The 20,267-nt window shown below is 34.0% G+C and overlaps 4 protein-coding genes across 4 annotated transcripts; 3 read left to right on the forward strand and 1 right to left on the reverse strand.

Annotated features, from left to right (window-relative positions):
* Positions 1–499: 499 nt before the first annotated feature.
* On the forward strand, positions 500–4,894 carry LOC105800634 (protein unc-13 homolog). The gene is made up of 5 exons (XM_012631864.2): positions 500–1,329; positions 1,927–2,808; positions 2,889–3,338; positions 3,413–3,599; positions 3,677–4,894. Exons 1-5 carry the CDS (start codon positions 670–672, stop codon positions 4,630–4,632), a joined length of 3,135 nt encoding a protein of 1,044 aa, XP_012487318.1. The 5' UTR covers positions 500–669; the 3' UTR covers positions 4,633–4,894.
* Positions 4,895–6,009: 1,115 nt separating this feature from the next.
* LOC105800635 (cyanate hydratase) lies at positions 6,010–8,248 on the forward strand. The gene is made up of 4 exons (XM_012631865.2): positions 6,010–6,315; positions 6,400–6,471; positions 7,040–7,148; positions 7,976–8,248. The coding sequence occupies exons 1-4, from the start codon at positions 6,044–6,046 to the stop codon at positions 8,012–8,014; spliced, it is 492 nt and encodes a 163-aa protein (XP_012487319.1). The 5' UTR covers positions 6,010–6,043; the 3' UTR covers positions 8,015–8,248.
* A 2,326-nt stretch (positions 8,249–10,574) lies between these two features.
* On the reverse strand, positions 10,575–11,973 carry LOC105800636 (glycine-rich cell wall structural protein). Its single transcript, XM_052621081.1, has one exon. The coding sequence runs from the start codon at positions 11,924–11,926 to the stop codon at positions 10,886–10,888; it is 1,041 nt and encodes a 346-aa protein (XP_052477041.1). The 5' UTR covers positions 11,927–11,973; the 3' UTR covers positions 10,575–10,885.
* Positions 11,974–19,026: 7,053 nt separating this feature from the next.
* LOC105800637 (uncharacterized) lies at positions 19,027–19,359 on the forward strand. Its single transcript, XM_052621308.1, has one exon. The coding sequence runs from the start codon at positions 19,027–19,029 to the stop codon at positions 19,357–19,359; it is 333 nt and encodes a 110-aa protein (XP_052477268.1).
* Positions 19,360–20,267: the final 908 nt, after the last annotated feature.

A 20,267-nucleotide genomic window follows, 5' to 3' on the forward strand; every position in this document is an offset into this window, starting at 1 on the left:
ATGTACAGATCAAGAAAAAATAAACTAAGTATATATTGGTGAAATTGTATGCCAAGTCCTCTTATTTTAAGGGCTAGATCAATTCAGTTCTCTCATTATTAAATAGATTAATAGTTACTATTTAAAAATGGCATGAAAATTATTATTTTCATTTGAAGTTTAACGTTTTATTTACAGAGCCATAAAATAACTTTTAAAATATTAATTATGTTAACCAATAAGTGATATTTTTAAATAGTAAATGTTTAACTCTTACATGATTATTTTTAATCAAGGATTAACTTATCGGGTCCATGTAAGAGAGGACCTGCCAGTAAATTCACCTATATGTTTTTTACAGTGACATAAAAAGAGATGATTATTAGAGGCTGGGATAGAAGTAAATTTGACTAGTAAAGAAAATATTGCTATCTTAAGTATAATTTAGTACCAGCCTATCATTCTTCGTTTTCATTGCATTACAACGTTGGCAAACCTCCATAAAACCAGTCAATCATTCATGGCCGACAATATCTCTGTTTTTTGTTTTTGTTCTTTTTTTGTTGTCTCTTTCCTTATAAAAACTAAATCTAAACCCATTTTCCCATCCGTTCGACGGGCTCCTTTCAATTCATTTTCCATTGATTGTCGACTTTCCCCCATCCTCATTCCCCCAACCCTTTCTCAGCCATGGACCACCGTTCACAGCGGGAGTTGTGCACCGGTCCCCTCCATGGCGCCACAAACACCAACACCGGCACTTCCCTTCCCACCACCACCACAACCCCAACCCCGGTATTGGAAGAGTACGAAATCGACCTGGAATGGCCTTTCGAATACCTCGATGGTCTCGACTGTGACGCCATCCGTGAAGCAGCTTACGAGATTTTCTTCACGGCTTGTCGTTCATCGCCGGGGTTCGGAGGACGGAACACTTCGATGTCATCTTCGCATGATCACCATGGGAATGTTGTGGATGGAGGAGGGAATGAATCGCACGGGTCAGGTTCAATAAACGGGCGGGTGAATGGGGTGGTAATGACCCCAACGAGTAAGGTTAAAAAGGCTTTGGGTTTAAAGATGTTGAAAAAGTCGCCTTCTCGGAGGATGTCGTTTATTCCGACGGGCTATAATGGCGGCGGCGGAATGTCTGGGACGTCGTCGTTTGTTTCTCAAGGACATTGTAGTATTAACACCGGTTCTGGCATTGGAATGGGGTTTTCTTCGGCGCAGAATCCCTGGCCACGGCGGCCGTTGACGTCAGCAGAACTTATGAGGCAACAAATGAGGGTGACTGAACAAAGTGATCATAGGCTTAGGAAGACTCTCACCAGAACCCTCGCGGGCCAAGTACGTAGTAAAATTTTAATTTTAATTTTGGTTAATTCCACAATACGTCCCCAAAGCATCCCAAATTTCAAATTAATCTCTCAATATCATATTTTTTAGGTCTTTCTGTGACTCTAGCTGTCAGCTTAGGTGTTAGCCAGGATCAAATTTTAATGACGGTGTTTGTTTTTAACAAGTTAGAAGCTAGTTTTGAAGGGCTAAGTGGGGAATTCAATATTGAGATCAAAATAAAATTTTAAACTTTTGGGAGGCCAAAGGTAAAAACTTTTTCTATAAAACTTGAATGGAATACTTAACAACTAGGGGGACAAAAACTGTTATTAGTCCATTTAATTGGCCTACCCGTAGCTGCGCTCCTTCTAGTTGTCCATGAAGTCTTAAACATGCTCTTTAGAAGCGAGCTAAAATTTAAACCCCAAGCTTACAAGTAATAGTGAATTTGAAATTCAATAAGAACGTTTTGAAGCTTGGGACTGATTTATAATCTAAGCGGTAGTTTAGGATGTTCAGCGCAATTAACCCTTTTCTTTACCGAATTTAAAAAGGGTTTTTCACAAATTTAGTCCCTACTAATTTATTGAATTTTGCTTTCAACAGACAGGAAAGAGATCAGAAACTATAATCCTTCCACTAGAGCTTCTTCGGCATTTAAAACCATCCGAATTCAATGACCCGCACGAGTACCATGCATGGCAAAAACGTCAGCTAAAGATACTAGAAACAGGCCTTATCCTTTATCCATCAATACCTATAGACAAAGCCAATTCTTTCATGATCCGTCTCCGCGACATAATCCGAGCCGGTGAGTTGAAAGCCATCGACACCAGCAAGAATTCCGACATGATGCGTACGTTGTGCAACAGCATCGTGTCTTTATGTTGGCGGAGCAGCAATGGCGCTCCCACTACAGTTTGTCATTGGGCCGACGGGTACCCTCTCAATGTACACATCTATACCGCTCTCCTTAGATCCATTTTCAGCACTAGGGACGAGACGTTAGTGTTGGACGAGGTTGATGAATTGCTCGAATTGATGAAGAAGACGTGGTCTACGTTGGGGTTCAATAAGCCGATGCACAACGTGTGTTTTGCTTGGGTGCTTTTTGAGCAATACGTCGTGACAAACCAAGTGGAACCCGACCTCCTTCGCGCAGCGTTTACTATGTTGTCGGAGGTGGAGAACGACGTGAAGAAGTCGAATCGGGACGAAACGTACATGAAAATATTGTTGTCCATGTTGGTTGTGATGCAAAATTGGGCGGAAAAAAAGTTGCTTAACTACCATGAGTATTTCAATAGAGGAACTATTGGTGGGATTGATAATCTTTTACCTTTGGGAATATTATCGACCAAGATTTTGGCCGAATGCCGTCGGATCGAAACAGAGGAGGGCAAGAAAGGGGATGTAAAAGTCTCGGATTCGTCCGGTAATCGTATTGATCACTACATTCGATCTTCCATGAAGAATGCTTTTGCAAGGGTGAGTACTTTAACACACAAATAGGCAATATATAGGCAAACTATATTCTTATCATCAAATATGCTTATTTCTTGCCACAGATCAATGATAATGTGAAAAATGCTACCATGGGAGGAAGAGGGGAAGCTTATGAAAACTTACTTCAATTGGCTAAAGAAACCGAGGATTTAGCCGCGCAAGAGAGGGAGTTATTTAGTCCAATATTGAAGAAATGGCATACAACTGCGGGCAGTATTGCAGCCGTGACGCTGCATCAATGTTACGGAGAAGTGTTGAAACAACATTTAGCCGGGACGAAAATGCTGAACAGTGAGATCGTCGGGGTGCTACAACGAGCCGCGAAACTCGAAAAAGTCCTGGTTCAAATGGTGGTTGAAGATTTCGATGAGTGCGGCAACGGAGGCAAAGTGATTATTAGAGAAATGATGCCTTATGAAGTTGATACAGTCACAATAAGGCTATTGGGACAATGGATCGATGAAAGATTAAAGAAAGGGAAAAAGTTACTTCTGAGTGCAAAGAAAACTGAAGTAAATCAATTTACTTTTTGGATTCTAAATCTATGGTTAAAAAGCATACTAATTGGTTGTAATTTATGTTGTAGACATGGAACCCGAAGTCGAAAACCGAGCTGTACGCGCATTCGGCGGTCGAGTTGATGGCATTAATAAAGGAAACTGTGAATGATTTTTTTGAAATTCCGATCGGGGTTACTGAGGATTTGATTCTTGATTTAGCCGAAGGTCTAGAGAAAATCATTGAAGAATATATTATCTTTGTAGCATCATGTGGTGAGTAACATTTCATTGTGCTTCCTTCACGGGTTTTTGATTTAGGTTTTAGGGTTTTTATTTGATTCTTTTTTCAGGTTCCAAGCAGAATTATCTTCCAGCACTTCCTCCATTAACGAGATGCAACCAAGATTCGATGTTTTCGAGGTTTTGGAAAAGGGCTAGTCCATGCGGGGTTCGTGTCGAGGACATGCACCAACTTATGACCACTAAATACCAACATCCGTCCCCATCGACGAGCATTGGGACGCAATGCCTTTACGTCCGCCTCAACACATTGCATTACTTGATCACCCACATCCATTCCCTCGACAAGACCCTCGCAGTCTCGCCGAGGGTTTTGTCGAAGAGTCGTTTAAGCAACCGTAAGCAGAACGTTACTTCCTTTTCCTACTTCGAACAAGCGAACCAATCGATCCAATCCGCATGCGAACACGTATCGGAAGTCGCCGCGTACCGCCTTATCTTCCTCGACTCGAGCCTCGTCTTTTACGAAAGCCTCTACGCCGGCAGTGTAACCAGCTCAAGACTCCGGCCCACCCTACGAATCCTCAAAGAAAACCTCACCGTTCTCACCACTATCCTAACGGACCAAGCACAAGCATTAGCAATGAAAGAAGTAATGAAAGCGTCATTCGAAGCATTCCTCATGGTACTCCTCGCCGGAGTTCCATCTCGGATCTTCAACCGGTCCGATTACGAGATGATCGAAGAAGATTTCGATAGCTTAAAAAGGGTGTTCTGCGCTATACCCGAAGATGTAATCCAAAAAGAAGCCGAGAAAGCTGAAGGAGTAATATCCTTGATGGGGCAAAGCACCGAACAGTTAATAGAAGATTTCAGCATCGTTACCTGTGAGACCAGTGGAATAGGGTTCATCGGCATAGGTCAAAAATTACCGATGCCACCGACGACGGGAAGATGGAATAGATCGGACCCAAACACGATACTACGAGTATTGTGCCATAGAAATGATCGAACGGCTAACTTGTTCTTGAAGAAATCGTTTCAATTGGCCAAAAGGAACTTGTAATCAATGAAAAATTATATATACAGTGTGAATATTTGAAGAACAGGTTGGGTTTTTTTATTCTCTAGTAATGGGGTTTTAATGGATGTGATTGTTGATTTCAAGGATTTTAGTGGAGAGAATTATTGAAGGAAATGAGGGATTGTATATTGATTTTCTTAGTTGAGTTAAATGTTTGTTGGTTGATATATGAATGAAGATTGTTGAGTGCTGAAGGCAAAGGGATGGGAATTGGGATATTTGGGATTTGAGAAAGCACAAAAGAAAAATGTGAGCTTCATGAATATAGGATGGACTAGTTTGGTTAAAATCTACTCAATTGTTCTAATCATTAATTTTTTTAAATTATGAATTTAATTTTATTCAATTATCGATTTTTAAAGTTTAATCCGATCGAAAAAATATGTGATCCTGATTTACTTAACAAGCACAATGTCTATTGCCCATTTGGCACCTCAGTTGGTATTACTCGGGGCCTTCGATGGAGTTTTGGAACAAACCATTGCTAGATTGTTTGCAAACCAGGTGGCTCCCATGAGCCCAGTCAGGGCATTCGTGGTCGAAAAGATTAACCAATGGGGATGAGAAACTTGGTTGGCTCCAGGACACCATAAACAAGAGTCGTTTGGACAATTATTATTGGACACAGGGACAGCTAGGGGCGGCTGGCAGTGACCCGGTAATTAGTGCTTTTAAATTTTTTTAATTTTAAATTAACAAAAGTAAAATTACACTCCAGTCCCTCTAATAATAATAAATTGATTTAATATCTTTTGAAAGTTATAAAGATATATACTTTTAAAATAGTAAAATTGTATCTTCCCTAAAAAACTTTTCTGACTTCACCCCTCAATTTGATATTAGTAATTATGGTTTCAATTAACCTTGTTTTCTACATCGTGGTGGTGTTTTGTTTCAAGTATAGGAATTCAATTGAGTATGATTGTGTTGAATCCTCGGAGTTTAGTGAAACATAGGAAGATATCTAACATGATCAAGATCAACGTAGCTTTTCGCTAAATTATGGCTTCGGCCTCTCTATTATTCTAAAATTTAAGATTTAATCATTATATTTTAATATGTTGTAATTTAATCCTTTTAGGTTTATAGATAGGGTTAGGATGTAGGGATTGTCCAAAACGGGCATCAATTGAAGACTTAAACCTAAGTTTTTTTTGTCCCTTAAATGGTTCAGTCTTGTAAAATATATAGGAGTTAACGATTAGAGTAAGATTTACAAACTCGTAAAAAAACAAGATCAATTTAACTAAAATAGAAGTGAAGGGACCATTTTCGTAAATTTTATAAAATGCATGGACTAATTATAGAATTTGACCAAAAATGCTAAAAGATTCCGATAATTTCATCTTGAAACTTTCCTGACTTTTCCTTCTTTCCAAACACGGGAAAAAAAATGGACAGCCAAAGTAAACACACTATCAGCAGCCGCCTGCAAGCCGTAAAGCAAAAATCTGGCAAATCCTACAATCAAATAGCCGAAGAAACCGGCTTAACCAACGTTTACGTGGCTCAGCTCCTCAAACGCCAGGCTCAGCTCAAGACTGAAACCGCTCCTAAGCTAAGGGCAGCCTTGCCCGAATTGCCTGAGGAGCTTCTCCATGAGATGATGAAACCACCGTTACGGTCCTATGATCCGAACCTTATCCAAGAACCCACTGTTTACAGGTTCTTCTTCTTACACAATTCATGTTAAATTATCCAAAAAAGAATATTTTTTTTAAATACCTTTTCTTTTTTGCTTTTTTGCAGGTTGAATGAGGCAGTGATGCATTTTGGTGAGAGCATAAAGGAGATTATCAATGAAGAGTTTGGTGATGGGATGTAAGTTGTTTTTTTTTTTCAGTGGTTTATTTTGGGTGTATTTTTTGGCCATTCATTTCTTTGGATTGTTTAGGGTTTTGAGCTAATCAGTGAGTAGAAAATGAAAAAATTTAGCCTCTGGAACTTGTAACACAATTTGAATTTAGAAATAAAATCTGGATTTCTGATTGTTTTCTTGAGCCAAAAGATCTGTTTGGGGTGTTTGAGTTTAGGGGTAGAACAGGAATTAAGAGAGCTTAAGGGAGTTCTATGTAAAATTGTTCCGCACATTTGAAGTGTCTTTTGAGCTCATATCCTCATATTCATTGTCAAACACGAGTTATATATATGTGTGTGTGTGTGTGTGTGGAGGGTCTTTGGAATATCATATCCTTGGACTTATGTTCGCATAAGTGTCAAGCATGGATTTCATACAATAGGTGCTTAACAAAATATGGAGTCTCGGAGCATTTTGGGGGGGTCGAGTTTCAATTTTCAAGCACGGAGAACTTAAACAAGCTCTGGGTGTCTAAATGATTTTAATTTTCATATGTCCATTCACTAATTCATGTTCATCGTTTTTGTTTAGCATGTCAGCTATAGACTTCTACTGCTCTGTTGACAAAGTTAAAGGCGTGGACGGGAAAGACCGTGTTGTCGTCACATTTGATGGAAAGTACTTGCCGTACAGTGAACAGGTTAGTTGCCCTTCGGTTTTCTTTAGTTCATGAATGAAAACATAAATGATCATATGAATCCTGATTGTTTCTTGTTGATATGGAATACTCTTTTTTTGTTGTTGATTGTGGATGTAGGATTCTACTTCAGTTTCTATAGTTTGTCCCGATTGATTCCCGAGTTAGTTTTAACCTTGTGGTCCGATGTACTTCTAGTTTACCGTTGTTTAATCAGCCCATTTTTGAGTTCACCTTAATAACGGGAGTTGATCTTAGAACCTTAAGCTTCCTTAAGAAATGGATCGTTACCGCTTACCATGCTAGAACACTGGAAAACTTCTGTCATAATTGGTAAAAGAACCATAGGGATGAAACCTATATTACTCGTTTTTGTTTCTTGAATGAAACGTGATCGATGGTACAAATCCTGATTGTTTCTTGTTGATATGGAATACTCGTTTATGTTGTTGAAGGGTCTTAAGACAACAACTCACGTTGATCGTAGATCTAGGATTCTACTTCAGTTTCTATAGTTTGTCCAGATTGATTTCCGAGTTCAAATAGTTTACCGTTGTTTAATCAGCCCCCTTTCGAGTTCACCTTAATATCGAGAGTCAATCATAGAACGTTAAGATACGGATCGTAACCGCTTACCAAAATTGGTAAAAGAAACTAGCATTTGCCCCATAGGGATGAAACCTATATTATTTGTACTCGGATATGACTCTTGGATACGGTTATAATCCAACATGGATATGTTCAATCATTTTTTTGTTTTTCAATGTATTTGGACGATCATCGAAGGGCTATATTCCCGTACTCACCTGCAAATTCCTTTCTAATGGCAGAAATCTGAGCATATGGTTTCAAGATTAAGGCTGCAATGAAAGCTGATGAACAGCCATATCCTGTAACCTTGGAGCTTCTTGTTGAAAGGAAAACAATAAAACTTGGTTTGTATATTCATTTATTATGTTACTCGAACTATTTATTTTTCTGTCTCCGAACATGCTCCGGCATATATCCGGACATGTATTGGATATACTCGTGTTTGACATTAATTTTGGAGTTCAAATAAACATGTCACAAGTTTTTCAGTGGCATTAAATTATCATTTGCAAGTTTTGGGTTTATTTGCTTTGAACTTTGGTTATGACATATTTTATGGTATGATTTTGAAGTTCTAATCTTCAATTCTCATAGAAATTATAGTAGAAAAAGAATAGGCTTTTTAATATTGAGAAAATTGTACTGTTAAACAATAATAAAAAGTTAATCAATTTTCTTTAAGCAAACATTTTAAAAGATGCTTGAGAAGATACAATTGAATTCAAATAAATCCACTGTATTTCTTTTTCTTCTAGAAGTGGCATTGAATTTTTTCAATCAATTTGGTTTCTACTTTTGTTGGTTAACATTGGCAAATTTCCCCAATTTCGTAATTTGGTATTTGAACTTAGATTTCATTAAGATGTGATTAGATGTCACTCTCTCAAAATGTTACTACTTAGAAATTTTAATTTTTTTATAAAATCTAAAATTGTTTAAAACAATTAAAACTGTTCCGGTGATGATGTGACATAATCTAAGTTTAAGGATCAAATTGAAAAAACTATCAAGTTTCAAGACTAATGTTGTAAAATACCAGAGACCAAGATGAAAACAATTGGTAAATACTAAATATTATTTTATCCAGAAAAAGATGAAATAATTCAGTAGTTGGGTCTAATTCGAAGGCCAACTTTTTTCTATGGAAAAGCCCAAAATGTTCAAAGATAAAATGCCAAAACCTTTCTCAGTCCTTAAAACCCTACTCATTTCACGACTCATCAGACGCCTCTCCCACATCACCAGATTCATCACCCTTGCTAAAGTCATTACCTTTCAATAGACTTTTTGGTGTTTGGATGCTGAGAAAATGTGGGAAAATGATGGGTTATGGTTGGATTAGGAAAGGAAGATACTATCTTGGTTCTTAGAGTTGTTTACTTTTTTGGGTTTGTCCTTTTTTTTTCTTATAATCAATATATATATATTCCTTTAATGGTGGAATGCCTGTTTTTATTTTATACAGTACATGTTAGTCCATCTTGACAAAGCCAAAAAGCCTTAATAGGCAATGCTTAGTTTTGAATGCTAATGGACTTAAATCAAATATCTTTCCTCGCAGTTTTTTTTTTTTGTGTGTGCTGTACATTAAGGAGCTAAAATCAGTGAGGAAGATACACTAATAAATGGCTCATAGTTCTTGTTTTGAGTGTTTTTACTTGGGGTTCCATTTAGTCCATCTTGGCAAAGCTAAAATGTCTTATGAACAGTGTTTAGTTTTGAATGCTAATGGACTTAAATCAAATGCCCTCTTTCACTACTCTCTGTTCTCATCTTCCATGGAGTTCAGATCGGTGGAGATGACAAATAAGTTTAAATTTCATTTACAATGTATGTGAATATTCATATAGATTTTACACAATTATGTAATGAGTCAATTTTTTCATGCTATGTCCATCTTGGCAAAGCTACTAGCTTTTAGACTTGGCAATGTGTAGCTTTGAATGCTAATGGACTCACATTGAAGGTCCTCTCATTACACTATTTTTGTGCTTTTCATCTATGGAATTGCAGAGTTATGGGAGAAGATACATGGATTTTCATGTTTCATTATTTACATTATTTGCATACTTGTTACTTAGCTATAAACATGAAGTGAATGCTAGTTTCATGCTTTCATTCATGGAGTTTTTAGAGTCATTGAAGAAGATACATAAATTTACATGTTATTTAGCTACAAACATGAAGTGAATCGTTTTTGTTCATAGGAAGTTTGCTTGTAAGCTCTTTTCTTTGAATTCTAGTGGACTCACATTGAAGTCCTTGATAAGTCGATATGCTTATTTTGAGCTTTCATTCATGGAGTTTCAGAATTATTGGAGAAGATACGTAAAATTACATTTGATTTGCATACTTGTTAGCCACAAACATCAAGTGAATCTTTTTGTTCATTGGAAGTTTGCTTGTAGACCCTTTTCCCTGAATTGGCAATGTGTAGTACTGGACTCGAATCAAAGTCCTAAATTTCGAGCTTTCGTTCATTGGAGAAGATACATAAACTTTCAAGCCTATGGTACTCAAGATTATTGGAAGTAAAATGATAAATGATACACAAACTTGTAATATATGGTGATTTTTCGAGTTTGTTTCATATGTCGCGTTCTATTCACTTATGGCAATGAATGCTAATTGCTCTTTCTGAGCTTCCATTCATGGAGTTTTCAGAGTTATTGGAGATTATTGAAACATTAATTGGACTCCAAATATCATAGACCCTAATCCTCTCTTGAATTTGGTTTCACTTTATACCATTGAATGATCGTAAAAATGCAAACCAAACAAGATTTATGTATTTTCCACAAATGTAAATTAAAAGTCATATGCCACCCAACATCATAATTGAAATAAAGAAAATATTTATTAATGGTATTGAATCTTCAATTTTCAATTACAATATATCAAATATTAACCTAATTGATAACAAAAGGTTTCTTTTCACAATATATAGGGATGAGAAATAATTTTTAAACAAAAAGAGAGGTAATAATGGAAATAAAAGTAGCTTTAATTTAGGGTAGATTTTGGAATTGGTATCGGTTTATTGACTTTTTAGTAATTTATTACTAATATATAATGTTTCAACGAATCATTCAAATTATGCTCTCATTTTGGACTAATGACAGCAATCCATGCAACGTGAGCTTTGTAGTTTAGTGGTGTCCAATTCCACCACCTCCACCAGCCCCTCCGCCAAAACCACCTCCTGCACCACCGCCAAATCCACCTCCACCTCCAGCTCCACCTCCACCTCCAAATCCACCACCGGCTCCACCTCCAGCACCACCTCCGAATCCTCCACCGCCACCAGCACCACCTCCGAATCCTCCACCAGCACCACCTCCAACACCGCCACCGAAACCACCACCTTTACCAAAGCCGCTGCCACCGCCAATGCCACCACCCTTTCCAGTTCCACCTCCAAGGCCTCCTCCTTTGCCAATACCGCCTCCAAGTCCACCACCATGTCCTCCTCCAAGTCCACCACCCTTTCCAATTCCACCTCCAAGGCCTCCTCCTTTGCCAATACCACCTCCAAGTCCACCACCCTTTCCAATTCCACCTCCAAGGCCTCCTCCTTTGCCAATACCACCTCCAAGTCCACCACCCTTTCCAATTCCACCTCCTTTTCCTATTCCACCACCAGGGCCTCCTCCTTTGCCAATACCACCTCCAAGTCCACCACCCTTTCCAATTCCACCTCCTTTTCCTATTCCACCACCATGTCCTCCTCCAAGTCCACCTCCCTTGCCAATCCCACCGCCAAGGCCTCCACCTTTTCCAATCCCACCACCAAGTCCACCACCCTTGCCAATGCCACCACCAAGTCCACCACCCTTTCCAATGCCACCACCAAGTCCACCACCCTTTCCAATGCCACCACCAAGTCCACCACCTGCTCCACCTCCACCACCAAGCCCTCCACCTGCTCCACCTCCACCACCAAGCCCTCCACCAGCTCCACCTCCACCTCCAAGTCCACCACCACCACCAGCTCCACCTCCAACACCACCACCAAAACCACCTCCAAGACCTCCACCTCCACCAAAACCACCCCCACCACCAAACCCACCTCCCTTAGTCAAAAAGTACTTCTCATCCGTATTTACCACATTCTTAGCAACTACATTCACCACAAACACATTAAAACAAAGCAAAGAAAACAAGACAACTCTCTGAGCAAAGCTTGCCATTTTTGTTTTTTTGTTCAACTTTAGCTACGTTCATGAGATGGATGAAACCCCAAAGTGCTTTTATAAACCAATGGGGTCGCATTAAATCATCTCAACAACTAACTGTTGGCCACATTTAATGTAATATTAACCACTATTATCAAGTATCAAAAACCAACCTTTTTCTGAGTAAGTTGTATCTCAAAAACCAGCTCACGAGGTTACCTTTTATTTTGCTCATCATTAGATCAACCCCTTGATTTGTTATTTTGCATACTACTAAACCCTAATTAATTAACTCCAATACCAATAGGCTTAAATTTGGTGTGTGTATATATATATATATAGCCAACTAAAAGTTAGCTTTGTTTCTATCATGCATGTAACCCAACGTTCAAGAACTCGATTTTTGTATATAAAAATATTTGTAATAATAATAATTTAAAGTCGAGAAAGGATCATATGAAACTGTGATTCCATATCATCATTATCCTTTTCCAATAACAGACTAACAAATCAGATTTTTTCTCCTAATTTTTTGCATTTTTAGTTGGATTTGAATTTTTACAAGAGGAAAAGGTTGAAAATTAGGAGGAAAAATCTAATTTGTTATTCTTCTATTAAAATGAATAAGAATGACGTGAAATCACAGCTTCATACAATAACTTCTCCCAATATTAAATACCACAAATATTTAAACCAAAAGGAAACCTAAGTTTAATCATCACTTTAAAGCACCTTTATTTAGGTCACCAATTAGGTCATGATATGTTGGTAATAGTCTCATCAATCATTTTTTTCTATGAATAAAGTACTTTCTTTTTTATCCATAGGTTTATTTCATTAAAAGCTCTTAAAATAAATATAGATAATTTATTTTTTAACAAATGAAAATATGTATAGAAGGAGGATTCGATTCGATATATTTGTATGCGATTAGTATTTTAATAACCCAACCTTCCGTTCATATATATAATGCATGGCAAACTTGATATAAATTTAAATTTTCTAGCTATTTGCTTTACCAACCATTGAATAAATATGATTAATATATACAATGTTTCATATTAATATGATAGAAATATTGGACTAGTTCAAATTTTACGTATATAATAAATATAATTATATCGTTAAATTATTAATCGTATAAAAATATGAAAGCTAATGTAAAACTATTTTAATTTTATACATTCATACAATACATTAAATATAAATGCTTTATTTATACTAATTTCCTTTTAGTTAATATTCTTATGAACTTTTCAAGAGTAAATGTATATATATATATATATCGAAGTCCTATGTTTGAAGAAATGTATGGATAAAAAGTTATCACACTCACATTATATGTATGAATATAGGAATACTCTTTTTAATCCAAACCAGAAATATTTTGATAAATCACTGTAACCTATTATTTCATGCTGCTCAACAACTTGCTGTAGCTATCGGTATTTTCAGCCATATACACACCCATAAAAGTAATATATATATAAACCCTAGAAATTTTAACAAATTAAACCCTCTTTGGAAAGAAATCGAGTATAACATGGACCGGTATTTATGTTAAAAGGAATCATGGTTCTTGGCATTAAGTTATGGGAGTTTAATTAAAATTTTCAAAATCTAATGAGAATTTTTAAAATTTTGAAAAAAATCACGGTTTCAAATTTAAACTATATAAACGTTAATTTTAAATAATGAATAGTTTTTATTGAAAAAACAAACATATTCCATGACTCATCCCTGTATCCAAAAAATGATTAAATAGATTTAATATGCACATGCATGGGTCCAACTTCAACCAACCCCCTTTGAAAGTTAAGAAAATTGAAAATGAAAGGTTTTTTTTTTCTAAAAAAAATCAAAATAAAAAAGAAATCCGAAAGTACATAAACATTGCTGTTGAAAATGCATGCATCATTGATAATATCCATGTGCTTCGTAGATAGGCAAATTTATTGCTATTGGTGTTATAGTTTTTTTTCTTTATTTTTGCTTAATAATTTATTTGTCATTGCATTTATAATCTTTCTTAAAATAAACAGATAAGTAGCTAAAAGAGAAAATATTAGTAGTTGAATGTCTTCTCTTCAAAAAGAATTTTTTTTTTAAAAAAAAAAGATAGTTGAATTTATGCAAGGATTTTATAGGTCAGATTATTTATCTAAGGCATCACACCGCATCTAATCGCCCATCCAAACTCCACCTAAGTCGATAAATTTGTTTTGAGTTGAATTTAAGATTTCTTTTATGAGAGGTTTAAGATTATTAAGAAAATTAATTTGGGTTTATTTAGTTTATTTTAATAATGTTACAAAAAAATATTATTTCATGAAATTATTTTATTTAAATTTAGTATAAATTTTCATGCATGATTGATTGCGGAAAACAAGAGACCAATGCATTACATCATAATCATATACATATAAAAAAAATCAGAAAGGAAATTTCTCAATCAACATTAGATATGTAAGTATGATTTCGGGTTAATGTTATTTTGGTTCTTAAATTTGATAATTATGTTCATTTTGGTCCCTAAATTTTGAAAAATATGAAAGTTTGATGACGTGGTACAACCTCAAAGTATTACGTTATCAAATCTTGATAGAATTATGCCTAATTATCAAATTTCAAATACCAAAATAAATAAAAGAAATAAATACAAATATGAAAGTGAATCTAATTGTAAAGTTCATGGACCAAAAAATATATCAACCTTATCATTTAACTTTAGCAACACAGACATAGGATCGGTATTGTATTGATAGTTGATACCATTTGTATCATTACATACCAATTTCAAAACAAAATGAAATAATATAAATAGTATTTTGATTTAATTATCCGACATCGTTAGATCAAGAATTGGTTTAGGTGTCAGTCCAAAATAAAGGATTTGACTGATTGACTCACGAATCGGTTGAATCAAGTTAAAAAATTTGATTGACTATCGGTTTAATCAATTTTCTCTATTTTTATTTTTAAAATTTATTAAAATTTTAATAATTTATTCAATTAATCATATAAATGGATAAAATTAAAAATTGTTAATATAATAGATTCGATATTTAAATACTTGCTATTTGACATATATCAATTAAAAGTGATTTTTTTTTTTTGGAGGGGGGATTGAATGGGTTTTCTCAACGCTGTGTCTAGGTGGTATGTGTAAATCAAATAATTAGCCTCCGACTTTTGACTGATTTAATGGTGCCCCTACTTGATAGGCCCAGGCTTCAACCTTTCGCGTCGGCGTTCCACCACCGTCACAGTGTGGCAGTAGGGGGTTGGTATCATTTTAATGTAACAGATTGGATCCAACTCTTAAAACTTTGTAATATATCCAAATATATAAATATCTAGAATGTATTGAATGCACCAAAAATTGATTTTAATGAATGCATTTTAAGAGTAGTGTTGATAAAAAATAGAAGTGGTGAAGGTGGTTGGTTTGTTTTTCTTGAAGATAGGGTGGAGAGTCGTTGAGTATAGGATATTTTGATTTGACGAAGGAAGAGAACGATAATAGATTGCTTAATCTTAAAGTTTAAAAAATCAAAAGAAGTTATTGGTTCTTCTGTTTAACTTGTTTGTCCAGTTCGATTAATTAAACCATTAAAAAATTCATAAAAATAAAAAAATATATATTAAAAATCTAATTCAATCAATTCCCAACTCAACTGATCTAATATTCAAATAACCTTCCTTAATCCTCTCCCTCATATTCTCAGCTTTATACATACAAGCCATCCCCTGTCCTAAGGTGTCGTGTGGTAAGTCACTATTACTACATTAGAGGTTACAAGCCAATAGTCGAATACTATAGGGCCAGGTAAGTTGGTGCTATGATGGTCTTGGGTGGCGCTGCTTGACTCTATAGTCCTTTGCTATGACAATTAATGAATGGGCCCTTCAGGCCCTATATTCTGCTGGGCTTTTATCAATCATCAAGGCCTTCTCAAAGACTATGTATATATTTTTATTTTATGTTTTTTATATTTTGGATAAACTACGTTAATAGTTATTTAATTTTTACTTACTATCGTTAAATTATTAACGGGAAAATAGCTTCACAAGTTTTAAAATTAGTATAATAGCAATTTTAAATTTTAACATTATGCATTGTGTCAATTTGGTATTGGTTCTAAAAAAGTAACTCTTAATAATTTTTTTTAATTTTGTTTTTCTTTATAATCCTTTCACTTAAAAAGCCAAAATAAATAAATTTATAAATCCAATTTGATCGAAAATATAAAAAATGAAAATACTCACAAATCAAATATAATAATTTTTATTTTTCTTATTTTTAGAAATAACCCTTAATGTTACCAAAAAAACAAAATGTGTGATTTAAGATATGGGGAAAAAACTTATCATCATACTCTAAAAATTTAATTAGTTCATAACTTAATTGATTTAAAACCCCTCATATTATAACTTTTTTATAAGGAAAAAATGGTTATATATGGCAAATTTTGCTCATAATTCTTTTAATATTTGTCCTCACAAATTGTGGTTTTTTGGAAGTAGGTTCATATGTCTCCACTACTTTAATTTGACTAAAAGAATAAATATGAAATTGAAAAGATGAATAAAATGGTCCAAAAGCAAAAAGGAAACCATGTGGAATTTGTGGCAATGAACATAGAAATTCCACAAGATTCGTTTTGGTACAAAAGCGCCACAATAATTAATATTATTAATTGGTATTAATTTAATTTAACTATGTTAAGACTTTCCATATTCACCCTTTAAATAAAATATCATTAATTGATTTCTAATTCAACCGGTTAAATCAAATAAAAATATAAATTTTATTAATAAAGTAATTTTAAGATGTTGTTTTATAGGTACTTTAATGACCATAGTGATAAACCAAGGTCATTTGATCATTGGTGATTTTAAATAATTTTTTTAACAGGTTCTGATCATATTTTATTTTATTTTTGACATAATATTTAGAACTATCTATGGTCCTTCTCTAACTCATAAATAAGAGGATAATGCACTTTATCACACTCGAATCCATGTCCTCATATATTGATCACAATACCTATGCCAATCGAGCTAAGAATCGATCTGCAAAAAACCAACAACAATTCAACCCATTTTTAATTTTTTTTTATTTTAGATTAACTATAACGATATAGATTACTTGATTTTAAATTATTGTGGTGTTACATAAGCAAAAATAACATTGATATTAATAATAAAATTATATAATGAAAGCAACAACTTTAAATTTTATTAAACCAACCATTAATAAAATATGTATAACTCAAAGTTATTTAATCTTCGTAGTAAAATATATTACTATCATTTAAATTAAATAATTTTTATTTAAATTTAATTCAGCTCATAAGTCTAAAATTTTAGGATCAAAATTGATGATCGAATTGATTAATTATTGGTCCAACCCGATTTGATTAAATAAAATATTAAAATTAACTGAATTATTTTTAACCCATCCAATCGATTTATACAAATTTATGACTCCTTAGTAAATTCTCGATACAGATAAGCATAATCTAACCCAAAGCCAAAGTCTCCAATTCAATAGTGGCATTGATGTTGATTTATTAGCCATTCTTTATGCATTATCTTCACATATTTTATATCTCCATTACAAAAGCACTTTATGGATAAGTTCTTGTATATATTGCTTTTATTTTCAATTATATAATTTTTCTATCTTCAAAATAATATTAAACAATAAATCTTAAGTCAACATCTTATTTAAATTAATAAATAAATAAAATTAAGGAGCACAATAGCAAATTTATCAACCTTATTTGAAACTTCATTAGAGGAGGAAAAGAAAATGATTAAGTTTGGTTGTTAATCCCTATATTATGTACAATTGTGGATTTAGTCACGTATTCTAATTTAATCAATTTTAATCACTGTACTTTTTGAGTTGATCAATTTCAATCTCTATAATTTTTAAAATTTAAAATTTTATCATTGAACCGAAAGGTAACAATTAAATCTATTAGGTCAAATTCATTATTAGTCTCGGAAGTCATAGATTTAGTCACCGTTCTCAAATTTGATCATTTTAATTCCTATACTTCTCAAATTTTAAATTTTAATCCGACTCGAATAATAGCAATCAAATTCATTATCTAAAATAAACGTGGCTTTTCTTTGAATATTATGTAAGAATAGCAAACTAGCATGACACTACACATGTGATAATATATTTGCTGCATAAAATTTTAGAAATAACAAAATTTAATTAAACACATTTAGTATCCACTATTTAGTTAAGATTGAGATTCTAATATTTGAAAAAGTATAAGAACTAAAATGATCAAATTAAAGTATATGAACTAAATCCATAATTTACATATAGTACAAGGATTACTAGCATAATTTGACCAAAAAGAAACTATCTTATTTGAAAGAAAAGAAGGTATTTCCGTCATTTCAAAAGCCCAATAATGGCATTGCCGTCATTTTATCTAAAGCAAAGGACAGTTTCAAAAAAAACCCCAATCATATAATGTTTTTATTATTTTTGATCACTCATTTTGTTGTGGTATTTTCCTCTTGTTTTTCTCTCTTTTTTCTTTTTCCCTCTTTTCTTTCGCCTGCCTGTATTTTGCTGTTATTTTAGATCTCTTCTACCGTTTTCCTCCGCCACCAGCCGGCGGCTCCACCGCTTATCCGCCGTCCGTGCACCCAGATTTTTAAAACTCTCTTTGGGTTAGCACCGCTTGTTTTTCATCTCCAAAATCTGTCCCTTTTCTTAAAATATATTTTTTAAAAATTTTGATTTAATAAATTTGGGGTTTGTTATGAAAATGTATGTTTTCCAGTTTTTTTAAATTTTATTGATAATTTTTTAAATTTTAACGTTGGGCATTTTGGCTAATTTGTCATTTCTCCAATTTGTACGTTTCCGCTTGCTTTGATTTGACAGTTATTCAAGTGAAAAGGGTAAAAAATATCAATTTTCTCATTTGACGTTTTTGCCCTTACATAACGATGGTTTAACGGAATTAACCCTCTTCTGACGTGGCGTGAAAATGAGTCATCACCCGCATAGTATTTTGACACCTGGGATCTCAAGAAAGCGTAAAGAGAGAGAACCTTTTTATTCATTTAAACCGTCAATGCCGGTTCCATCACCGGTTTATACCGGTCCTAAACCTCTACCCTCCTCTAATTGTTCGAACCAGCTTTTAGCTGGTTACATGGCGCATGAGTTCTTGACGAGAGGTACGTTGTTGGGTCAAAAATTCGACCCGGCTCGATCAGAGGCTGTTCCGGTAATCGGCTCACTGGCTGGACCGAGAAAACCGGTTGTTAAGCTGGAAACTGAACCGAGGAATCTTAAGAAAGAGAGCCAAAGCTATGCTGACGTGGCGAGAATTTTGAAGGACGATGGGACCCACATTCCGGGAATCGTTAACCCTACTCAACTTTCAAGGTGGATCAAGATGTGAAAAAGGCAAAAGAAGATTCCCCAAAAATTTGATATGACGTGCCGATATGTGATTGGATGAAAATTCATATCCACGTAATTGAAGTTTGTACTCTTATGCATCTGATTATCCCTATCTTTTTCGAGACCGATTGTGAGTTTTTCTTCTTGGGTAATGTTAGTTAATCTATGTTTTTTTTTCTTTAATTCGACGTAAGTGTTGTTTTGTTTTTATTTATATTAGATTATTGCACGTTTATAAAAATAAATTTATTAAAAATTTAAATTTATTTAAAATAATAAAGTTAAAGCTTTGAAAATAATAGTTTTCTAGGTTAGGGTTTATTATATAAGATTTTATTATATAAAAATAACCTTCGTAATGATATAATTTATCTTATAAAAACAATTTTATTATTTCTTAACTAAATTCACGTATAATTGATTCTTTATATCAACTTAATTAATATTTTTAAGGATAGTATTTGATTAAAACACAACAGGGATTTTTATATTAAGAGTTTGATTACTTATCACTCTCTCTACTAAGAAAATGAGTAAATTATTTTTTAGACGTTAGATCAAATAGCAAACTAGTCTTTCTGTTAAAAATTATCTATTTTTACTAGTAAAAATTAATAATGTACATCAACATGAGGTATGTGTCACGATGCAGTTATATCAATACAAATGGATATAATTTTAGCATAAATAACTAAACTACTCGTTGATCTAATGTATAGTAACTAATTTACTCGTTTTAAATAAAAATAAAATATAATTGAATCTTTACAATACTCTTACTCAAAGGTTTGCATTGGCTTTGAAGTAATCTCTAGTTCATGTGCTTAGGTAAAGGTTGGTCCTTTTACTGTATAATACAGAATATGTAAATATTTTTTGTGACTGATGAGAAAATAATTAATTTTA

The sequence above is a fragment of the Gossypium raimondii genome, chromosome 9 (assembly GCF_025698545.1).
Source record: "Gossypium raimondii isolate GPD5lz chromosome 9, ASM2569854v1, whole genome shotgun sequence".
Lineage (NCBI taxonomy): Eukaryota > Viridiplantae > Streptophyta > Magnoliopsida > Malvales > Malvaceae > Gossypium > Gossypium raimondii.

Bases quoted from the DNA above. Each gene is read 5' to 3' on its own strand.
- LOC105800636 (XM_052621081.1), bottom strand. From the start codon at position 11,926: ATGGCAAGCTTTGCTCAGAGAGTTGTCTTGTTTTCTTTGCTTTGTTTT.
- LOC105800637 (XM_052621308.1), top strand. From the start codon at position 19,027: ATGCCGGTTCCATCACCGGTTTATACCGGTCCTAAACCTCTACCCTCC.
- LOC105800634 (XM_012631864.2), top strand. From the start codon at position 670: ATGGACCACCGTTCACAGCGGGAGTTGTGCACCGGTCCCCTCCATGGC. The intron at 3,339-3,412 runs GTAAATCAATTT...TTTATGTTGTAG, and splicing joins TGAGTGCAAAGAAAACTGAA to ACATGGAACCCGAAGTCGAA. The intron at 3,600-3,676 runs GTGAGTAACATT...TTCTTTTTTCAG, and splicing joins TATCTTTGTAGCATCATGTG to GTTCCAAGCAGAATTATCTT.
- LOC105800635 (XM_012631865.2), top strand. From the start codon at position 6,044: ATGGACAGCCAAAGTAAACACACTATCAGCAGCCGCCTGCAAGCCGTA. The intron at 6,316-6,399 runs GTTCTTCTTCTT...GCTTTTTTGCAG, and splicing joins CAAGAACCCACTGTTTACAG to GTTGAATGAGGCAGTGATGC. The intron at 7,149-7,975 runs GTTAGTTGCCCT...TTCTAATGGCAG, and splicing joins ACTTGCCGTACAGTGAACAG to AAATCTGAGCATATGGTTTC.